At 40.6% G+C, this 21464-nt stretch overlaps 1 protein-coding gene across 3 annotated transcripts in view; it reads left to right on the forward strand.

Annotated features, from left to right (window-relative positions):
* Positions 1–21104, forward strand: part of GOLPH3L (golgi phosphoprotein 3 like) — a 52270-nt gene extending 31166 nt beyond the window's left edge. For all 3 annotated transcript variants that reach the window (XM_030936509.1, XM_010387251.2, XM_030936510.1), the window contains exons 3-5: positions 4050–4181; positions 5920–6034; positions 19401–21104. In XM_030936509.1, coding sequence (XP_030792369.1) covers positions 4050–4181; positions 5920–6034; positions 19401–19828 — 675 coding nt within the window. In that variant the 3' untranslated portion in view covers positions 19829–21104. The remainder of the gene's footprint in view (positions 1–4049; positions 4182–5919; positions 6035–19400) is intronic.
* Positions 21105–21464: the final 360 nt, after the last annotated feature.

Here is a 21464-nt window from a genome sequence, read left to right on the forward strand (position 1 = left end):
CCACTTAGTTTGAATGCTATACAAAGCCATTTGGATTCCATCCTTAAGGCTGAGAGGATGTTTGAAAGATTTTTAAGCATGAGGGCAGGGAGTTATAGTATTACAGTTGACGTTAAAGATTGTCCTGGCTATAGCAGGAAAAATAGAATTAGAGATCCTCTAGGCCTGGCAGTATGGTGGTCAGATATTAAGTCTTGATAAGCTTAATGTTTAATGTATTATTGAGTCTTGGAAAGTAGAAATAATCTTCAAGGGGCCCCCAAACACCAAAATTAAAATCCAAGAGATGAACAATAAAGATAACATGAGGATCAAATTACCCTGGGGTAAACTACCAAATCAGTCTTGAGATTCAGGAGTTGGTTGGTCAGGAATAAACTTGATGGTTGAGGTAAAGTGGGAAAACTAGGCTTAAATGTGCTCCCAGTTGTGTAGCACTCCCATATTCCCTCTGTACTTGGCTCTTGGCAGAAACAAATGCAGATCTTTCCCTCTGGAGGAAGATGTCCTCAATTTAGGCCTCCAGAATCTCATAAATTCACAAAACGTTAAATTGTGAACCTCTTAAAGATCATCAAACATACAAACAAGGAAGAAGTGACAAATAAATTCCTCAGATATTGTCAGATATCAAAGACTTCATATATAGTCACATATTAAAATAATCAAATTAAAAATATGACATTTTTAAAGAAATAAAATAATCACAAAATGAACAGCAAAAAATCACAAATCACCAGACAAATGTAAAAAATAACTAAATAAAACTTTTGCTAATGAAAAATTATTGAAATCAAAATCTCAGGGTTACTTTGAATTAGTAAATAGGAAGCCACATATTTTTTAAAAACTCTCCAGAGGCTGGACGTGGTGGCTCATGCTTGTAATTCCAGCACTTTGGGAGGCCGAGGCAGGCGGATCACCTGAGGTCAGGAGTTCAAGACCAGCCTGGCCAACTATGGTAAAACTCCGTCTCCACAAAAATAACAAAAATTAGCCGGGTGTGGTGTTGTGTGCCTGTAATCCCATCTACTTGGGAGGCTGAGGCAGGAGAATTGCTTGGACCCGGGAGGCGGAGGTTGCGGTGAGCCGAGATTGTGCCACTGCACTCCAGCCTGGGTGACAGAGCAAGACTCCATCTCAAAAACAAACAAACAAAAACTCTCCAGAAAGCAATACAGAGAACAAGCAAATGGAAAATACAAAAGAGAGGTTAAAAGACGGGGGGTTAAAATAAGAAAGACTGAAGTCCTAGAAGGAAAGAATAAAGAAAATAGAGACCTAAGAGCTGAGAATTTTTGAAGCTAAGAAATGAAACCACAGTTATAGGAAGCACAACATATACCAAACAGAATAAATAAATTCATGCACAGTCCATGTTGTAGTCAAACTGCAAAACACCAAGAGAGAAGATCTTAAAGGACCAAAGAAAAGATACACTACCTACAAAGAAACCACAATCAGTAAGAAAGATAGATTTCTCGGCCGGGCGCGGTGGCTCAAGCCTGTAATCCCAGCACTTTGGGAGGCCGAGACGGGCGGATCACGAGGTCGGGAGATCGAGACCATCCTGGCTAACACGGTGAAACCCCGTCTCTACTAAAAAATACTAAAAAACTAGCCGGGCGAGGTGGCGGGCGCCTGTAGTCCCAGCTACTCGGGAGGCTGAGGCAGGAGAATGGCGTAAACCCGGGAGGCGGAGCTTGCAGTGAGCTGAGATCCGGCCACTGCACTCCAGCCCGGGCGACAGAGCGAGACTCCGTCTCAAAAAAAAAAAAAAAAAGAAAGATAGATTTCTCACTGCTATATTAGAAGCTGGAAGAGGAAGGCATACTATCTTCAATGTGATAAGAGAAAATGATCAACCTGGAATTTTATCTCCAGAGAAACTATCTTTCAAGGATGATGGTGAAATACAAAGACATTTCAGATAAGCAAAATAGAAACTGCCTCCAACAGACTTTCACTTAAGGAAATTCTACTTTAGGAAGAAGGAAAATGGTACCAGAAAGGAAGTCTGAGATACAAGAAGGAATGGTGAGCAAAGAAATTCATAAGAACCTGTGTAAATCTAAACAAGTGCTACCTGTATAAAATAATGATGATGATGATATATAATTTATGAGGCTAAAAAGAGACAATACTGAACAATAAGAAAGTGGTTAAAATATTAATATTTAAAATTTAGGTTTTATGTTAATTTTAAATTAATATATCATGCATGTTAAAATTTCAAGGATAACTTCTAAAAGTACATAACTTCCAAGCCAATAAAGAGGAAAATTGAATTTAAATTTTTTTAAATAAAAAGTTATTTTAGCTAGGTGCAGTGGCTCATGTCTGTAGTCTGAGCTACTCAGGAGGCTGAGGCAGGACAATTGTTTGAGCCCAGGTGTTCAAGTCTACAATGAGTTATAATGGCCCCACTGCACTTCAGCCTTGGTAACAGAGCAAGACCCCACCCCATCTCTTAAAAAAAAAAAAAGTAACCCCAAAATATGCACAACTATGATCTATCAGTGAAACAGCACCAAAAAACAACCACTTAAAAATTTCTCTATTTAGCTTTGTGACCTCTGTTATGCTGCATAACCTCTGTAAGCCTTAGTTTTGTCATCTTTAACGTGTGGATAGCAGTAGTACTTCCTTTATAGGGTGGTTGTGAAGATATAATCAGATAGTGCAAGTAAAAAGCTTAGCACAAATCTAGTACATAATAAGTATTAGCACATATCTAGTATATAACAAGTATTCAATCGACATTAGTAATTAGATGTTAGTTACTGCTGTTAGACAATACCAGTGGCTCTCTTATATGTATATTCCCTATACAAAGGGAAGGGGAGCTAACATTTTAAGTGCCTGCTATATGCTAGGCACTATACTAAATGCTTTCTTATATATTGCATCTCATGTAACCCTCACAACAATCTTGTGGAAATATATATTAGTGTCTGCATTTTATAGATGAGGACAATGTACTTCAGAAAGGTTGAGTAACATACCCAAGGCACTTAATGATAGTGGGTTTCTATTATACCTTCCATTAAAAGAACTTCAAATTGGCCGGGCACGGTGGCCCACTCCTATATTCCCAGCACTTTGGGGGACTGAGGCTGGCAGATGACGAGGTCAGGAGTTTGAGACTAGCCTGACTAACATAGTGAAACCCCATCTCTACTAAAAATACAAAAATTAGCTGAGCGTGGCAGTGCACACCTGTAATCCCAGCTACTCAGGAGGCTGAGGCAGGAGAATCACTTGAACCCAGGAGGCGGAGGTTGCAGTGAACTGAGATCATGCCACTGCACTCCAGCCTAGGGGACAGAGCAAGTCTCCATCTCCAAACTTCAAATTAATACATATCTAGGAGGATTAAAAGCTCAAATGGTTTTTACTTTTTTCTGACTTATTTTACCCCACTCTGAAATTTAGTGTCATGGAAACAGATTTCAAAAAAGCCAAAATTCTCCTCAAAAATTAAAATTTTGCATGTCAAGCCAGGTGCAGTCACTCATGTCTGTAATCTCAACACTTTGGGAGGCCAAGGTGGGAGGATAGCTTGTGGCCAGGAGTTGGAGACCAGCATGGGCAACATAGCAAGACCTTGTCTCTACAAAAAAATATTTTTTAAAAAATAGCCCGGCATGGTGGCACATACCTGTAGTCCCAGCTACTCGGGAGGCTGAGGTGGAAGGATTGCTTGAGCCCAGGAGGTCAAGGCTGCAATGAGCCATGATCATGCCACTGCATTTCAACCTGGGGGAAAGAGCGAGACCCTGTCTCAAAAAAAAAAAAAAAAATTGCACATCATTTATTGACTGGCAGCAAACCATGGGAATTCACTAAAGATCTTGAAATCAGACAGAAAATCTTTTTTGGGGGTGTTTAAGAGGATTAAAGAAACATCTTCTCTTACTCTTGTACTTTGCTTTGAGTTCATGTAGTATGATGTGAAACGAATCACAACAAAGTGGCCTGTTCTTAGGGTGCCTGCTGGAAGTCAGTATTCCTCTCAGAACATTCTCTTCTCTTTTCTCCTTTCCTAGGGTTACACATCTTTCTGGAATGACTGCATATCATCTGGCCTGCGAGGGGGCATCCTGATAGAGCTGGCCATGCGGGGTCGAATCTATCTGGAACCCCCGACCATGCGTAAGAAGCGACTACTAGACAGAAAGGTACTGAATCCTCTGTGAACGTCCATGGCTTATGGAAAGGCAAATACCAACAGTACATTTGGGAAGAACAGAAAGATTTGAGTAGTAAGATAAAATAAATATCACTGACTCAGCAGTTCCATTGGCTAAACAGGTTAATTATCCTGTAGCAAGAGGGAGAAATCAAAGTATCCATAGTCCAAAGAGTTATAGGAAGCTCCTGGTTTTGTCTTCCTTTTTTATGCAGAAAAATCACACTTAGGATGCTGTTGATTAAACTCCTATATCTGTAACTATAACATTATAAAATAACCAGGTGCAGTGGCTCATGCTTATAATCCCAGCACTTTGGGAGGCCAAGGCAGGTGGATCACGAGGTCAGGAGATCGAGACCATCCTGGCTAACACGGTGAAACCCCATCTCTACAAAAAAATATTTTTTTAAAAAATTAGCTGGGCGTTGTGGCAGGCGCCTGTAGTCCCAGCTACTCGGGAGGCTGAGGCAGGAGAATGGCGTTAACCCGGAAGGCGGAGCTTGCAGGGAGCCGAGATCGCGCCACCACACTCCATCCCGGACAACAGTGCAAGACTCATCTCAAAAAAAAAAAAAAAAATTATGAAATAGAGTATGATGTAGGGGGAGGGACTCATATGGATCAGATCAGTCATTGATTAACCCTGGTTATTCTCCAATAACTATTCTGTTTCCTTCCATTTACTGCAAGTCCTTTCCAACCATACTCCTGTATCCATTTTCTTACTGAATTTTTCCACTCACAACTTCTTTATCATCCTAAGCACTCAACTTAAACTACATTCTTAGGTATCACCAGCTTCTTTTCAGTCTTTGATTTATTTTTCTCTTTTCACCTATATGTGGCATTTGACACTTTTTATCACTTTGAAACTTTCTTCATTCTTGGCTTTTGTTATTATCTTATTCTCTTGCTTCTCTGACTGTACACTGTTTCCTTACTTCTCCATTCCTTAACATCCAAGTCTCAGTTTGTATCCCTTGAGTGATTTTCTATCCTTTCAGAGATATCATTTACCTTTATAGCTTCATCTGTCACCTTCATGAGATTAATTTTCAAATTTCTAGGCAGGTTTTGTTTTTCCACCTCCAGAAACATATTTAACTATTGGCTAGAAATTTCAACTTGGCTATCCCATATCATTTAAAACTAAACTTAACAAAAAACAAAGAAAATCAAATTATCAGCCTTTCCCCAAAACTGACTTCCTTTTCTGGCTTTCCTACCTTTATTTATTTATTTATTTATTTAAATTTTTATTTTTTTAATAGAGACAAGATATTGCCATGTTGCCCGGGCTGGTCTCAAACTCCTGAGCTCAGGTGATCCACCAGCCTCAACCTCCCAAAGTGCTAGGATTACTGGCATGTTTCCTACAGATGTTTACTACCTTTATTGATGGTTTCAAAACCGAGCCCATATGTTTCTTACCTTTATTAATGGTTTCAAAAGTTGGTTTCCAGACTCAAAATGAGTTGTTATTGAAACTTTTCTCCATTATCATTCATATCCAGTTTGTCACTAGGGCCCACTTCAAATGTTATTTTTGTCTTCACACTATCACTCCATACTATATTTTAAACTTCTTGAGGACAGGGACAGTATATTATGCTTCCTTACATTTCTTGCAACACTTAACCAGTAACCTATATATGATATATTGAAAGATTTTAACTTGAATGAAGTGAAGGAATCAGGGTTCCTTCTTTCTCCTTTTCTCAAAGGTACTGCTAAAGTCAGACAGTCCAACAGGTGATGTTTTACTGGATGAAACTCTCAAACACATCAAAGCAACTGAACCCACAGAAACTGTCCAAACATGGATAGAGCTACTCACTGGTAAGATGGCTTAAAATAATATATGAATTTCACATTTCGTTATCTTTATCCTACCCTGAAATTTAGTAAAAGAAGTACCGAAATTCATCGTGCTGGATGAGATAGATGTGGTTCACTATTTAATTCTAATGAGGGACAGAAAAAGCATGGCTAATTGATACCTAAAGTTTTCCAAAGCTTCACCTTATCTTCTGCCACCCACCCCAAAAGCTCTTTAACAGTATTCTTCACAAGAAACTTTTAAAACATCTTTATAGAGAGGACAATGAGAACATTGGCATTGATGCAATCTATTATTCTTATTAGAATTTCCCAGTTTTAATTTGCCAAATAATATTTTATTGCATGGCCATTCCACATTTGTTTATCCAGTCATCAGTTGATGAATATTTGAGTTATTTCTACATTTTGGCTGTTGTGAATAATGCTGCTGTGAACATGCATGAACAAGTTTTTGTTTGAACATGTTTTCATTTATTGTGGGTATGTAGCTAGGAGTAGATAACTGGGTCATAAATCGAGTAACATTTCTATTGTGGTAAAATACACGTAACATTTATTTATTTATTTATTTATTTATTTATTTATTTTCCAAGATGGAGTCTTGCTCTGTCTCCCAGGCTGGAGTACAGTGACGTGATCTCAGCTCACTGCAACCTCTGTCTCCCAGGTTCAAGTGATTCTCCTGCCTCAGCCTCCCAAGTAGCTGGGATTACAGGCACGTGCCACCACACCCAGCTACTTTTTATATTCTTAGTAGACAGGGTTTCACCATGTTGGCCAGGCTGGTCTCAAACTCTTGACTTCATGATCTGCCTGCCTCGGCCTCCCAAAGTGCTGGGATTACAGGCGTGAGCCACCATGCCCAGCCAACATTTGTTATTATTTTAGCCATTCTTAATGGCTTAAGTGTACGATTCTGTGAAATTAAATATATTTGCAATATTTTGTAACCATCACCTCTATCTACACTACACCGAAAGCTTCCTCATCATTACCCCCTAAAACGCTGTACCTATTAAATGATAACTTCTTCTTTCTCTCTCCCGCTAGTCCCTGGCAACCTCTATTCTACTTTTTGTCTCTATGAATTTGCTTACTCTAGGTATCTCATATAAGTAGAATTATACAATATCTGTCATTACTTTGCCTAGCTTATTCACTAAACATGTTTTCAAGGTCCATTCATGTCACAGCATATATCAAAATTTCATTCCTTTTTATGCCTGAGTGATATTCCATTGTATGTATATAACATTTTTGTTTAACCATTCATCTGTTGACGGACACTTGGCTTGTTTCCACCTTTTGGCTATTGTGAACAATGCTGCTGTGAACATTGATATACAAATATCTGTTCAAGTTCCTGCTTTTAATTCTTTTGGATATATACCTAGGAATAGAATTGCTGGGTCATATGGCAGTTTAACCTTTGAGAAATCACCAGACATTTCCACAGAGACTGCACCATTTTATATTCCCACCAGTATTGTACCAGGGTTCCAATTTGTCCACATCCTGATAACCACTTGTTCTTCTCTTTCTTTTCTTCTTTTTTTTTTTTTTTTTTTTGTAGTGCAGTGGCCGGATCTCAGCTCACTGCAAGCTCCGCCTCCCGGGTTTATGCCATTCTCCTGCCTCAGCCTCCAGAGTAGCTGGGACTACAGGCACCCGCCACCTCGCCCGGCTAGTTTTTTGTATTTTTTAGTAGAGACGGGGTTTCACAGTGTTAGCCAGGATGGTCTCGATCTCCTGACCTCGTGATCCGCCCATCTCGGCCTCCCAAAGTGCTGGGATTACAGGCTTGAGCCACCGCACCCGGCCTGTCTTTTTTTAATTATAGGCATTCGAGTAGGTCTGAAATGTTATCTCATTATGGTTTTGATTTTTATTTTCAAATGAAAATAGTTTTCATATCATTCCTATTGACTAAAAATATTGAGCATATTTTTATGTGCTTACTGACCATTTATATATCCTCTTTGGAGAAATATAAAATACTTTTCCCATTTTTAAGTTTGATTGGTTTGTTGTTGAGGGTTTTTTTTGTATTTATTTATGAGATGCGGTCTCACTCTGTCACCCAGGATGGAGTGCAGTGGTGCGATCTCGGCTCACTGCAGTCTCCACCTCCCGGGCTCAAGGGTCCTCCCACCTCAGCCTCCCGAGTAACTGGGACTATGGGCATGCACCATCACACCTGGTTAATTTTTTGTAGTTTTGGTGGAGATGGGGTTTTGCTATGTCACCCAGGCTGGTCTCTGAACTCCTGAGCTCAGACAGTCTACCCATCTTGGTCTCCCAAAGTGCTGGGATTTCAGGCATGAACCACCGTGCCTGGCCAGAAGCTCTTTATATATATTCTGGATATTAATCTTACCAAGAACAGCTCAGTCATGGAGACCCTAACCCAGAGGCGCTGGAGGAATTAAAGACACACACACACAGAAATATAGAGTGTGGAGTGGGAAATTAGGGGTCTCACAGCCTTCAGAGCTGAGAGCCTTAAACAGAGATTTACCTACATATTTATTGACAGCAAGCCAGTCATGAGGTTTACTAAAAGTATTCCTTATAGGAAATAAAGGGATGGGCCGAAATAAAGGGATGGGCCCTGGCTAGTTATCTGCAGCATGAACATGTCCTTAAGGCACAGATCGCTCATGCTATTGTTTGTGGTTTAAGAACACCTTAAGCAGTTTCCCACCATGGGTGGGCCAGGTGTTCCTTGCCCTCATCCTGGTAAACCCACAACCTTCCAGCGTGGGTGTCAAGGCCATCACGAACATGTCACAGTGCTGCAGAGATTTTCTTTATGGCCAGTTTTGGGGCTAGTTTATGGCCAGAATTTTGGGGTCTATTCCCAACATATCCCCCTTCTTTGTTTTGCAAAGCAATAAAAGCAAAGGCAGCTTTGTCAAGGTGAGCTACTTCTCACATGAGTTAGGATCTGCATCTGCAGACTATACAAAGACAAACAACACAGATTAATAACACAATCATCATTGAAATCACAGAAGTTCCAAGTGTTTTTATCCATTTTAATGGGTTACTAGCTGTTAATCCATCTGCAGCTCCTTCAAGCACTCCAGTTCCTGGCATTAAGGTCAGGTGTGCCTGGGATGCTTTAAATATTTGTTCTTTTAATTTTGCAATATCCAAAGACAAGTTTGTAGAGTGTCCTTCTAGATGCTTTTTATTCTTTCCCAAATTTTGATCTCATTAAGTGCTATTAATAGTTTCCACAAATCCTTACGTTTAGCCCCTACAGCGGGCCATATCATTTGAGGTTGAGGTGCCACTCTATTGCCATGTTTCCAGATAATAGGAACTCTTGCCGTACTTCTTACCATTTCTACCATCTGATCATTTTGTTCAGACCAGCTGAACATAGTGTGGCCATGACATGCAAACTGAGAGGTGTAATTCAAGCTAAACATCCCCTTAAGGGACCAATCAATAATGATTCCATGGGAATCATTGTGCAGCACCTCTTCATGTTCTGCAATGCAATCTTCCTAAACAAGTATGTTCATTTTTTCTGGTCAGGTTCAATTTTGTTTACAAATAGGTTTTTGAGGGCAGTATGCCTCAATTATAGGAGCAGACTTATTATGGAAAATACTGAGGTCAGAAAGCATGTGTAACTGTGTCATAGAGTGATTACATCCAGGCATTATTGCCAGCCAAGATTGATAAATATGCCCAATAAGTATAATTGTTCTCTGTGTCAGCCCTTGTTGAAGGAATACTCATGGCAATGGTGATCACTGCTATCATAGCTTTTGTTAAATTACTCATTGTGACTGGTTGTCCCGCTTTCCTCAGGTTTTCTTCCGCCATCTGTGACAGCTTCTTGATCTGTCCCCAGGTGGGTGGCTGTGTTTGACGGGTGTTGCTTATGACAGTTGGGGTCCTCCTCAGCATCAGTCTCAACATGGCTGCAACTGGGGGGTCCTCGGGATCCTCCCGGAATCTCTTCCTCAGCACCTGTCTCATGATAAGGTTTTAGGTGTCTTGATGGTATCCAAATCAGCTGTTGATTTGGTCCTGGAGAAACACAAGCATAACCTCTACCCCAAGTTATTATTTTACCTATTTCCCAACTTTTTCTTATCAGATCTCTCCACCAAACCAGTTGTTTTGCTTCTGTCTTTGCAGCTGGTTTCTGTAGATGCTGTTCAGCTGCTGATGACATCTGGCCTTTAGGCTGTCTCAAAAAATTTGCAGTTAATAATGCTAGATTCAGTTGTATATGGGGTATCCTGTAATCCCTATTTCTCCCCGTTTTGTTTTTGCAACTGCTGTTTCAGGGAGAGATTCATTCTTTCCACTATGGCTTGTCCTTGAGAATTATATGGAATACCAGTAATGTGTTTAATATTCCATATAGAGAAAAATGTAGCTAGAGCTTGGCTAGTATAGCCTGGGACATTATCTGTTTTAATAGAAGCTGGAATACCCATCACCACAAAACACTGCAAAAAGTGATGTTTAACACAGGCAGAAGACTCTCCTGATTGGCATGAAGCCCAGACAAAGTGAGAAAAGGTGTCTACACATACGTGCACATAAGCTAGCCTCCCAAATGACGGAACATGTGTGACATCCATTTGCCAAAGAGAATTAGGTTCCAGTCCTCAAGGATTAACTCCTGTAAAAGATGAGGAATGTACCATTTGGCAAGTTGGGCTTGCTGGATAGTAACTTTAGCTTCTTTCCAGGTAATGCTATATCTGCATTTGCGACCAGAGGCATTAACATGGGTTAAATTGTGAAAGTGTTTGGCATTAGATACTGCATTAGCAACTGGGCAATCAGCCATTTATTCTCTTCAGTTAAAGGTCCTGGAAGAGGTTTGTGAGCCCTAATGTGAGTGATGTAAAAAGGGTGCATTCTACTCCTAACTGCTGTTTGCAGTTGGGTAAATAAAGTCATCAGTTGTTCATCTGTATGAAATTGTAACTGAGCATTTTCAATTAACTGTGTGGAATGAACCACATATGAAGAATCAGAAATCACATTAATAGGCATATTAAAAGCAGTCAATACCTCAATTACAGCTACAAGCTCTGCTTTTTGAGCTGAAGTATAGGGCATCTGTAAAACTTTACCTTTAGAGCCAAAATAAGAAACTTGACCATTATCAGACCCATCTGTAAAAACATTCTCAACATGGTCAATTGGTTTAAATTTAGTTATTCTAAGGAGAATCCAATTAGTCAGTTTCAAAAATTGAAACAGTTTCATTTTAGGAAAAGGATTATCAAGAATACCCACAAAGTCAGCTAAATGGGTTTGCCAAGTAAGATTATTTACAAAAGCTTGCTGTATTTGTGCCTTCATGAGAGGGACAGCAATTTTTCCAGGATCATATCCATGTAATTTAACAATCTGAATTCTCCCATTTTCTATCATAGTAGCGATTTGATCCAAATAAGGAGTTCGAGTCTGTGAATTAGTATGTGGAAGAAAAAGCCATTCTACTGAGTTCTGCTCTTGGACAGTAACACCAGTAGGTGAATGCTGAGTTGGAAAAATTAGCAAATCTAGAGTCTTCTCTGGATCTATTCTATTCATTTGAGCTTTATGGACTTGCTTTTCGATTTGTTGCAGCTCTGCCTCAGCTTCTTTTGTTAATTGCCGAGGGCTACTGAGGCTAGGATCTCCTCTAAGGATAGAAAATAGATTACTCATGGCATAGGTAGGGATGCCTAGAGCAGGTCGTAACCAATTAATGTCCCCTAGTAATTTTTGAAAGTCATTTAATGTTTTCAATTGATCCCTACGTATGGCTGCTTCCTGTGGCACAATGTAATGTCATTTACTAAGGTCCCCAAGTAGGAGTAAAGAGTAGTAGTCTGAATTGTGTCAGGAGCTATAATTAAACCAGTGTGAGAAATCAAATTTTGCAAGTAATCATAACATTGGAGTAATATTTCTCCAGTGGGGGCAGCACAAAGTATATCATCCATATAATGAATAATGTAACACTGTGAAAAATTTTTTATGAGTAGGTTCAATTGCTTGCCCTGTATACGTCTGGCAAATTGTTGGACTGTTTAACATGCCTTGTGGCAACACTTTCCAATGAAAACGCTTAGCAGGCTGCAGGTTGTTTACTGCAAGAATTGTAAATGCAAACCATTCACAGTCTTGCTCAGCTAAAAGAATAGTAAAGAAACAGTCTTTTAAATCTATGACTATTAAAGGCCAATTTTTTGGAACTATAGCAGGAGAAGGTAGTCCTGGCTGTAATGCTCCCATAGGTTGCATAACTGAATTGGTGGCTCTAAGATCTGTTAACATTCTCCATTTACCTGATTTTTTCTTAATTACCAAAACTGGAGAATTCCAAGGGGAACATGTTGGAGCTGTGTGTCCGTTTTCTAATTGTTTATTAACGAAGTCCTTTAAAGCCTCTAGTTTCCCTTTACTTAGCGGCCATTGTTCTATCCAAATTGGCTTATCTGTTAACCATTTTAAAGATATAGGTTCTGGAGGCTTAACAATGGCCGCCATCAAAAATGATATCCTAAACCTTGGCAGGAACTTTGTCTTTCTGCTTGAAGTGGTTCCTTCAAACTTTGCAGATTTACTGGAGAAATTTGTAATCTGTAATCTGAATCAATGACTCTTGTATGTATTTGCACTCCTGTTAAACTTAAACTAGACCTTCCTAGAAGTAATTCTATCATCCTCGCTGGCAAGGGTCCGCAGACTCCTGTTGGGACCTTTTGCAGGAATTCCCCAGGCAGAAGGCTCACAGCTTTTGTGCAGCATAAATCTACTGTGGCACTACCGGCTGTGGCGGGGGACAGACATTGTACAGGGGTGAGGGAATGGCCTAAGCTGGAAATGCCCTGGTTAGGAACGGGCCTGAGACGGGCACCTCATGGCGTTTCCCAAATTTAAAAGGAAAAGGCTCAAATGTAGCTATAATAATGCCCTGTTGATCTGGGGGGTGTATCGTAACAGGGAACTGCTTGCTGATTATTTCTTCTGCTTCCTCAAATTTGTTTTTGGGTTTTTTTATTTTTAAACGGAATGTCTTGCTCTGTCGCCCAGACTGGAGTGCAGTGGCACAATCTTGTTTCACTGCAACCTCTGCCTCCTAGGTTCAAGCAATTCTCCCTGCCTCAGCCTCCTGAGTAGCAGGGATTACAGGCTCCCACTACCACACTGGCTAATTTTGTATTTTTAGTAGAGATAGGATTTCGCTATGTTGGCCAGGCTGGTCTCAAACTCCTGACCTCAGGTGATCCACCTACCTCGGCAACCAAAAGGAAATTCTGGAGCTAAAACTTATAATAACTGAAATAAAAAAATATACTCGGGGGGGCAGGCATGGTGGCTCATGCCTGTAATCCCAGCACTTTGGGAGGCCAAGGTGGGTGGGTCACTTGAGGTCAGGAGTTCAAGACCAGCTTGAACCTGGGAGGCGGAGTTTGCAGTTAGCCGAGATCGCACCACTGCACTCCAGCAGAGGCAACAGAGCAAGACTCTGTCTCAAAAAAAAAAAAAGATTTATACCAAGTTTAATTCCAAGGAAAATTTACTTCTCTATTACTCTATTCCCTCACCCTCTTTTTGTGTTAATATTGCTATATGTTTCTTTTCTTTTCGGGTTTTTTTGGCTTTAGGGTTTTTGTTTCTTTTTTTCTTTTTTTTTTTTAGACAAAAGTTTCACTGTGCTACCCAGGCTGGTCTTAAACTGCTGGGCTCAAGCAATCTGCCTACATTGGCATCCCAAAGTTCTGGGATTACAGGCATGGGCCCACCATGCCAATATTGGTACATGTGTTACATCTATATGTGTTACAAATTCAACAATTCATTGTTGTAATTATTAAAGAAGAGAAGAAAGCACAAATATATACTTACAGAGTTTGTTATATTAACCTCCTTATTTACCATTTCTGGTTTTCTTCATTTCTTCCTGCGGATTCAAATTACCATCTGTTGTCATTTTGCTTACTCCAGTGCAACCTTTTTCCCACCCTCTTTCTTTGTGCTATTATTACATTTCTATATGTTATAACCTTGTGCAAAAGTTTAAAAAGTTAAAAATTATAACTCAACAATAACGATTATATAAATACTGTTTTGTGCAATTGCTTTATAAATAAGTTGAGATGAAGTATTCAATTATACCATCCTTTTTATTACTTACATAATTACTTTTACTGTTTGTTCATGTGGATTCAAATTACTGTCTAGTGTGTCCTGCTCTCAGCCTTAACAACTTTCCTTTAGTTTAGTATTAATATTTCTTATAAGGCAGGTCTGCTAGCAGTGAGCTCTTTCAGATTTTTTTTTTTTTTTTTTTTTTTTTTTTTTTTTGAGACGGAGTCTGGTTCTGTCGCCCAGGCTGGAGTGCAGTGGCTGGATCTCAGCTCACTGCAAGCTCCGCCTCCCGGGTTTACGCCATTCTCCTGCCTCCGCCTCCCAAGTAGCTGGGACTACAGGCGCCCGCCTCGTCGCCCGGCTAGTTTTTTGTATTCTTTTTTTTTTTTTTTTTTTTTATTTATTTATTTATTTATTTTTATTTTTATTTTTTTTATTATATTTTAAGTTCTAGGGTACATGTGCATAACGTGCAGGTTTGTTACATATGTAAACTTATGCCATGTTGGTGTGCTGCACCCATCAACTCGTCAGCACCCATCAATTCATCATTTATATCATGTATAACTCCCCAATGCACTCCCTCCCTCCTCCCCCCTCCCCATAATAGGCCCCAGTGCGTGATGTTCCCCTTCCCGAGTCCAAGTGATCTCATTGTTCAGTTCCCACCTATGAGTGAGAACATGCGGTGTTTGGTTTTCTCTTCTTGTGATAGTTTGCTAAGAATGATGGTTTCCAGCTGCATCCATGTCCCTACAAAGGACGCAAACTCATCCTTTTTTATGGCTGCATAGTATTCCATGGTGTATATGTGCCACATTTTCTTAATCCAGTCTGTCACAGATGGACATTTGGGTTGATTCCAAGTCTTTGCTATTGTGAATAGTGCCGCAATAAACATACGTGTGCATGTGTCTTTGTAGTAGAATAATTTATAATCCTTTGGGTATATACCCAGTAGTGGGATGGCTGGGTCATATGGTACATCTAGTTCTAGATCCTTGAGGAATTGCCATACTGTTTTCCATAATGGTTGAACTAGTTTACAATCCCACCAACAGTGTAAAAGTGTTCCTATTTCTCCACATCCTCTCCAACACCTGTTGTTTCCTGACTTCTTAATGATTGCCATTCTAACTGGTGTGAGATGGTATCTCATTGTGGTTTTGATTTGCATTTCTCTGATGGCGAGTGATGATGAGCATTTTTTCATGTGTCTGTTGGCTGTATGAATATCTTCTTTTGAGAAATGTCTGTTCATATCCTTTCCCCACTTTTTGAGTTTTTTGTATTCTTTAGTAGAGATGGGGTTTCACCGTGTTAGCCAGGATGGTCTCGATCTCCTGACCTCGTGATCTGCCCGCCTCGGCCTCCCAAAGTGCTGGGATTACAGGCTTGAGCCACCGCGCCCAGCCTCTTTCAGATATTTTTTATCTAGGAATGTATTTATTTTTTCTCCTTTTTAGAAATTTTTATTTGCCTTCATTTTTTTTTTTTGTTTTGGTTTTCGGAATTTTTTGTTTTTTGTTTTTTCTTTGAGACGGTGTCTCACTCTGTCACCCAGTCTGGAGTTCAGTGGTGCGATCTCAGCTCACTGCAACCTCCACCTCCTGGGTTCAAGTGATTCTCCTGCCTCAGCCTCCTGAGTAGCTGGGACTACAGGTGCATGCCACCACACCTGCTTTGCTTTTATTTTTGAAAGATAGTTGCCAGTTATAAGATTCTTGGCTAATAGTTTCTACCCTCACTTTGAATAAGTCTACTCATTCTTCTGGCCTGCATTTTTTCTAATGGGAAGCCAGCTGTTAAGCTTATCAAAGTTCCACTGTGATGTGATCAGTCATTTTTCTCTTCTGCTTTCATGATTTTCCACTTATTTTTGGTTTTCAGCATTTTTACTATAATGTTGGATATGGATCTCTTTGTGTTCATCCTACTTGGAGTTTGTTGAGCTTCTCAAATGTGTGGTTGAGTGTTTTTCATCACATTTGGCAGGATTTTAGCCATTACTTCCTTGAGTATTTTTTCTGCCTCTTTCTCTCCTTTCCTTCTGGTGCTTCCATTTTATGTATGTTTGTCAAGTTGATGATATTTCACATTTCTCCTAGTCTGTTCATTTTTCTTCATTCTTTTCTCCTTCTTCATATTACATAATTGCTTTGATTTCTAAGTTTGCTCATTATTTATTTTGCCAGCTCAGATCTCTTGTTGGGTCCCTTGAGTGAATTTTTCATTTTGTTTGTTGTACTTGTTTTTTTTTTTTGAGTCTTGCTCTGTCACCCAGGCTGAAGTGTAATGGTGCGATATTGGCTCACTGCAACCTCCGCCTCCTGGGTTCAAGTGATTCTCCTGCCTCAGCCTCCTGAGTAGCTGGAACTACAGGCACATAGCACCATACCCAGCTAATTTTGTATTTTTAGTAGAGACAGGGTTTCACCATATTGGCTAGGCTGGTCTCAAACTCTTGACTTCCAGTAATCCGCCTGCCTCGGCCTCCCAAAGTGCTGAGATTACAGACGTGAGCCACCATGCCCAGTCTGTTTGTTATACTTTTAAACTCTTGGATTTCTAAATGGTTTTTTTGTTTTTGTTTTTTTGAGATGGAGTCTTGCTTTGTTGTCCAGGCTGGAGTGCAGTGGTGCTATTTCGGCTTATGGCAGCCTACACCTCCCAGGTTCAAGCGATTCTCTGCCTCAGCCTCCTGAGCAGCTGGGATTACAGGTTCCCACCACACCTGGCTAATTTTTGTATTTTTAGTAGAGATGGGGTTTCGCCATGTTGGCCAGACTGGTCTTGAACTCCTGGCCTCAAATGATCCGCCCACCTCGGCCTCCCAAAGTGTTGGGATTACAGGCATGAGCCACCGCACCCGGCCTAAATGGTTCTTTTTTATAATTTCTGTCTTTATTGATATTCTCTGTGTGATGAGTGATGGTTTCTCTTAGGTCTTTGAACATATTTATAAAAGCTGCTTTGTAGTCTTTGTTAAGTCCAACATTTTAGCGTTCTCAAAGGCAGTTTCCATTGCCTGCTTTTTTTCTTCTGAATGGGTCAGTGGGTCACAATTTATTCTTTGTATACTTCATACCTTTTTGTCAAAAACTGGACATTTTAGATAATCGTGCACCTCTGGATAGTATACTGTAGCTGTCCCCAACCTTTTTGGCACCAGGACAGGTTTCATGGAAGACAATTTTTCCACTGGGCTGGGGGATGAGGGGATGGTTTCAGTATGATTCACGTGCTTTACATTTATTAGAGTCTCACAAGGAACATGGAACCTAGATCCCTCCCATGTGCAGTTCACAATAGGGTTCACACTCCTGAGCTGACGGGAGGTGGAGCTCAGCTTTACTCACCCATGGCTCACCACCTGCCAGTGCAGCCGGGTTCCTAACAGGCTACGGACCAGTACCAGTCCATGATCCAGGGGTTGGAGACACCTGCTATACTGGTTTCTCCTTCCACTAGAGGTTGACTGTGTTGTTTGCTTGGTAATTTGTTTCATTAGTGACTTGTCTGCAGTAGCTCTCTGAAGACTGTTTCTCTTGTGGTGTGCAGCCTCTGATGTCATCACTCATATTTTCTTGTTTTTATCTTTTGGCCTAACTCCCTATGTGTTACCAGTGGGTCGATAGAAGCCACTTATTAGTCAAAGGTTGTGCTTAAGACCTTTTAGCCAGTTTAATTTTTTTATCCTTTACTGTTGGATGTGTGTGTGTGATTTTGACACAGCCATCACAAATCAGGGAGTTTACATTTTGCCCCACATTCAGCGAAGAACTAGCAGCTTGGAAATTCCCTTTCTGATTTCTTCTCAGAGAGAGTACATCCTTGGACATACACCAGGGGTGCATGTGATTTTTTTATTTTTATTTTTTATTTTTCATTTCTTGAAATGAAGTCTCGCTCTGTCACTCAGGCTGGAGTGCAGTGGCGCAATCTCAGCTGACTGAAACCTCTGCCTCCTGGGTTCAAACGATTCTCCTGCCTCAGCCTCCCAAGTAGCTGGGACTAGAGGTGTGCACCACCACGCCTGGCTATTATGATTCTTTTTAAGTTTAGCTTCCTAGGAGTTGCCTCTGAGTTAGAGTAGCTTATTGTTCAGCCAGTGTTTGGTCAGTGGTTGTGCTTTAGCCCTTGGTGCCAGTGAAGCATCCACCCTTTTTGATAGATCTATGTGTGGCCTGGGGAATACTCTCAAGTCAAGCCCCACGTCCTGCTCTGATTGCTTCTGAGTGGGTGCAGCCTGGTGCAAGCACACATTCTTCCCAACCCCCAGTGTTGGTCATGATTCCAGAAGGGCTTTTCTTGGCTGTTTCTCTGGTTCTGCCTGTTAAACTTCTGGAGGCTTTGCCATTTGGGTTTGTCATACCAGTGCCATAGAGCTAGCAGCACCCTTATAATTGCTCTCCACCAAGATCTCTATGGTTTTCAACACCCTTAGGCATAGATTCTCCACCGTGTGTTCCAAATAGTCAGTCCTCTCAGGCAGAGCTTTGGAGCTCTTCATTCTTCAGGCCTTCCTTCCCTCCTGGGCAGAACTTCTGCACAAGTGCCCACTTCTCCTATAGTGATACCCGCCTGTTCTATGAGTAGGTGCTAGGGGAAAGAGGTGTTAGCCCCTGATCTTCTTGGCTTGCCTTTTCTGTTGCAGAATCTCTAATCTATGAACAAGCTGGAATGGGAGCAATTGAAGTCTCAATATTGTCAGCCTACCAGGCCTGGGATAGAGCTTCTGCTCTACAAATAGGGTAGGGAACCTCAGTCCTGTCAGCTTCACCAGCAAACAGAAGTTCTGCAATACGGAGTAGAAATCATTTGGTCTCGAACTCCTGACCTCAGGTGATTCTCCCACCTCAGCCTCCCAAAGTGCTGGGATTACAGGCGTCAGCCACCACGCCCGGCCTCGTAGAAATCATTTGGGAGAGACTGGTGTCCTAAAGAGAATTTCAAAAATACATAAATAATTACAGTGTCACAGAGAGGTCACATAAGAACAGAAATAAAGTCCATAAGCTCTAGCAATATGGAAGTCCTTGGTGACATTTTTTGAAGCTGGTTTAATGTGAAATATGGTTAGAGTCAAAGCCAGATTATAGAGGACTAAGGATTAAATGAATTGAGGAATGAAGATTATGCTTTTAAACATTTTAGCCATTCAGGGTTCCAGATAACTACATGTTTCATTTTGCTTTTATCTTTCTGTTCATTATGTCCTATTTCTTTTTTCTCATAGGTGAGACCTGGAACCCCTTTAAATTACAGTACCAGCTGAGAAATGTACGAGAGCGCATTGCAAAGAACCTAGTAGAGAAGGGTATTCTAACCACTGAGAAGCAGAATTTCCTGCTATTTGACATGACTACTCATCCAGTGACCAATACAACAGAGAAACAGCGCCTAGTGAAAAAACTTCAAGATAGTGTACTAGAGCGGTGGGTAAATGACCCTCAGCGTATGGACAAGCGAACACTAGCACTCCTGGTGCTAGCTCACTCCTCTGATGTGCTAGAGAATGTCTTCTCCTCTCTGACAGATGACAAGTATGACGTGGCAATGAATCGAGCCAAGGACTTAGTAGAACTGGACCCTGAAGTGGAAGGGACAAAGCCTAGTGCCACAGAAATGATCTGGGCTGTGCTGGCAGCCTTCAATAAATCTTAAAGCCAGCAGGTGGATTTCTCCTTTTCCCCTGCTGGCTGGTGACTGTCAGAGACCCCCATCACTGAGTTTTGTGTGATGAGATGTTTTCATCATTTTTGTTTCCTTTTCTTGAATCAGACTTGTGATTTGGGGAGAACAACTTCAGGGCTTCTCCACAGACCTTGACCATTATAAGCAGACCTTATTTCTCCCTACACTTCGACTCCATAGGTAAATAAACTGGGTGAACCCACACGTACCCAATGAACATTTTCTCCCATTTCTTGGTTTAGTTTCACCCAGTGTGCTTTGGATAAGCAGAAATATCTAAATGGAATTTTGAGTTCTCCAGCTATAGAATGTGAATGAGATAAAAAGCGAACTATTATGTTTTTCTAAGTTTGTTTTCTATCTTAAATACATGTTTTCACAGCCTTTGTCTCTCAGACCCTGCTAAATAATGTAGCTTATTGAAATAACTGTCGTTGAATAAGGAGCAATGAGAAACAAAACTAATTTTTGGAGCCGATGGTCTCTGGAATTGCATATCCTGCTAGTGATTTTCTCATCTTTCCTTTTCTAACCTAATGAGAATGTCCCAGATTCAATTACCTGGATCTCAAAGTCCTAGAGCCAGAAATACATTCTCTCATCCCTCTTAGCATTCTCTTGCTCCCTCATTCACTAGGGCAAAAGTCTAAATGAAGAAAAGAAAAGTCTGTCTCAACACCTCGTTCATGCAATCAGCACTAGAATTTGTAAGGAAGGAAGGGAGGTGGCATGAAAATTTCCATTCTTGGAGTATACAACTGTCCTGTTTACCCCAGGCCACTTTTTTTTTTTTTTTTTTTTGAGACAGGGTCTTGCTGTTGCCCAGGGAGGAGTACAGTGGTGCAATCACAGCTGACTGCAGCCTTGACCTCCAGGGATCAAGGATCCTCCTGCCTCAGTCTCCCAACTAGGTGGGAGTACAGGCACATGCCGCCATACTCGGCTTTTTTTTTTTTTTTTTTTTTTTTTTTTTTTTGAGAGACAGAGTCTCGCTTTGTTGCCCAGGCTGGTCTTGAATTCCTGGGCTCAAGCAATTCTTCCACCTCAGCCTCCCAAAGTGCTGAGATTACTGGTGTGAGCCACTGCACCCGCCCCTCCAGACTACTTTAAATGTCTCTGCTGTGACTGAATTGAAGGAATTGTAGGTTTCAGTTGCTGAATATATCAGTATATCTGAACTCCAGATATTTTTATTTCCTATTTTTGGCTTCCTACATAAATTGATAAAATCTGTCTATATTTAAGGGTTCTGGGAGTAGTTTTGTCTCTATTTAATCCATAGATGTGCTCCTAGTCATCAGTCTTATTTCAGTAAAACCATCTTTCTGGCCAAATCTCTTAACACTTTTTTTATTTCAGTAGTGAGGGCAATGAGAAGCTTTATTAAGAAAGATCCTATTTAAAGGGCTAAGTTGGTGTTGAAAGCATGCTGACATAAAGTCCAGTATTTGAGGATATAAAGAGGACGGGCACTGAGTTGTGCTGATGTTAAGCATTTATTATACTTTAATGGGATAGTGCTTCTTAACCATTATAGAACAACAAGCTGTCAAAGGGCTAATACAGATGACCCAGACCTGACATTAAATCCTCTTGATTAGAAATA

The sequence above is a fragment of the Rhinopithecus roxellana genome, chromosome 8 (genome assembly GCF_007565055.1).
Source record: "Rhinopithecus roxellana isolate Shanxi Qingling chromosome 8, ASM756505v1, whole genome shotgun sequence".
In the NCBI taxonomy this organism is placed as follows: Eukaryota; Metazoa; Chordata; class Mammalia; order Primates; family Cercopithecidae; genus Rhinopithecus; species Rhinopithecus roxellana.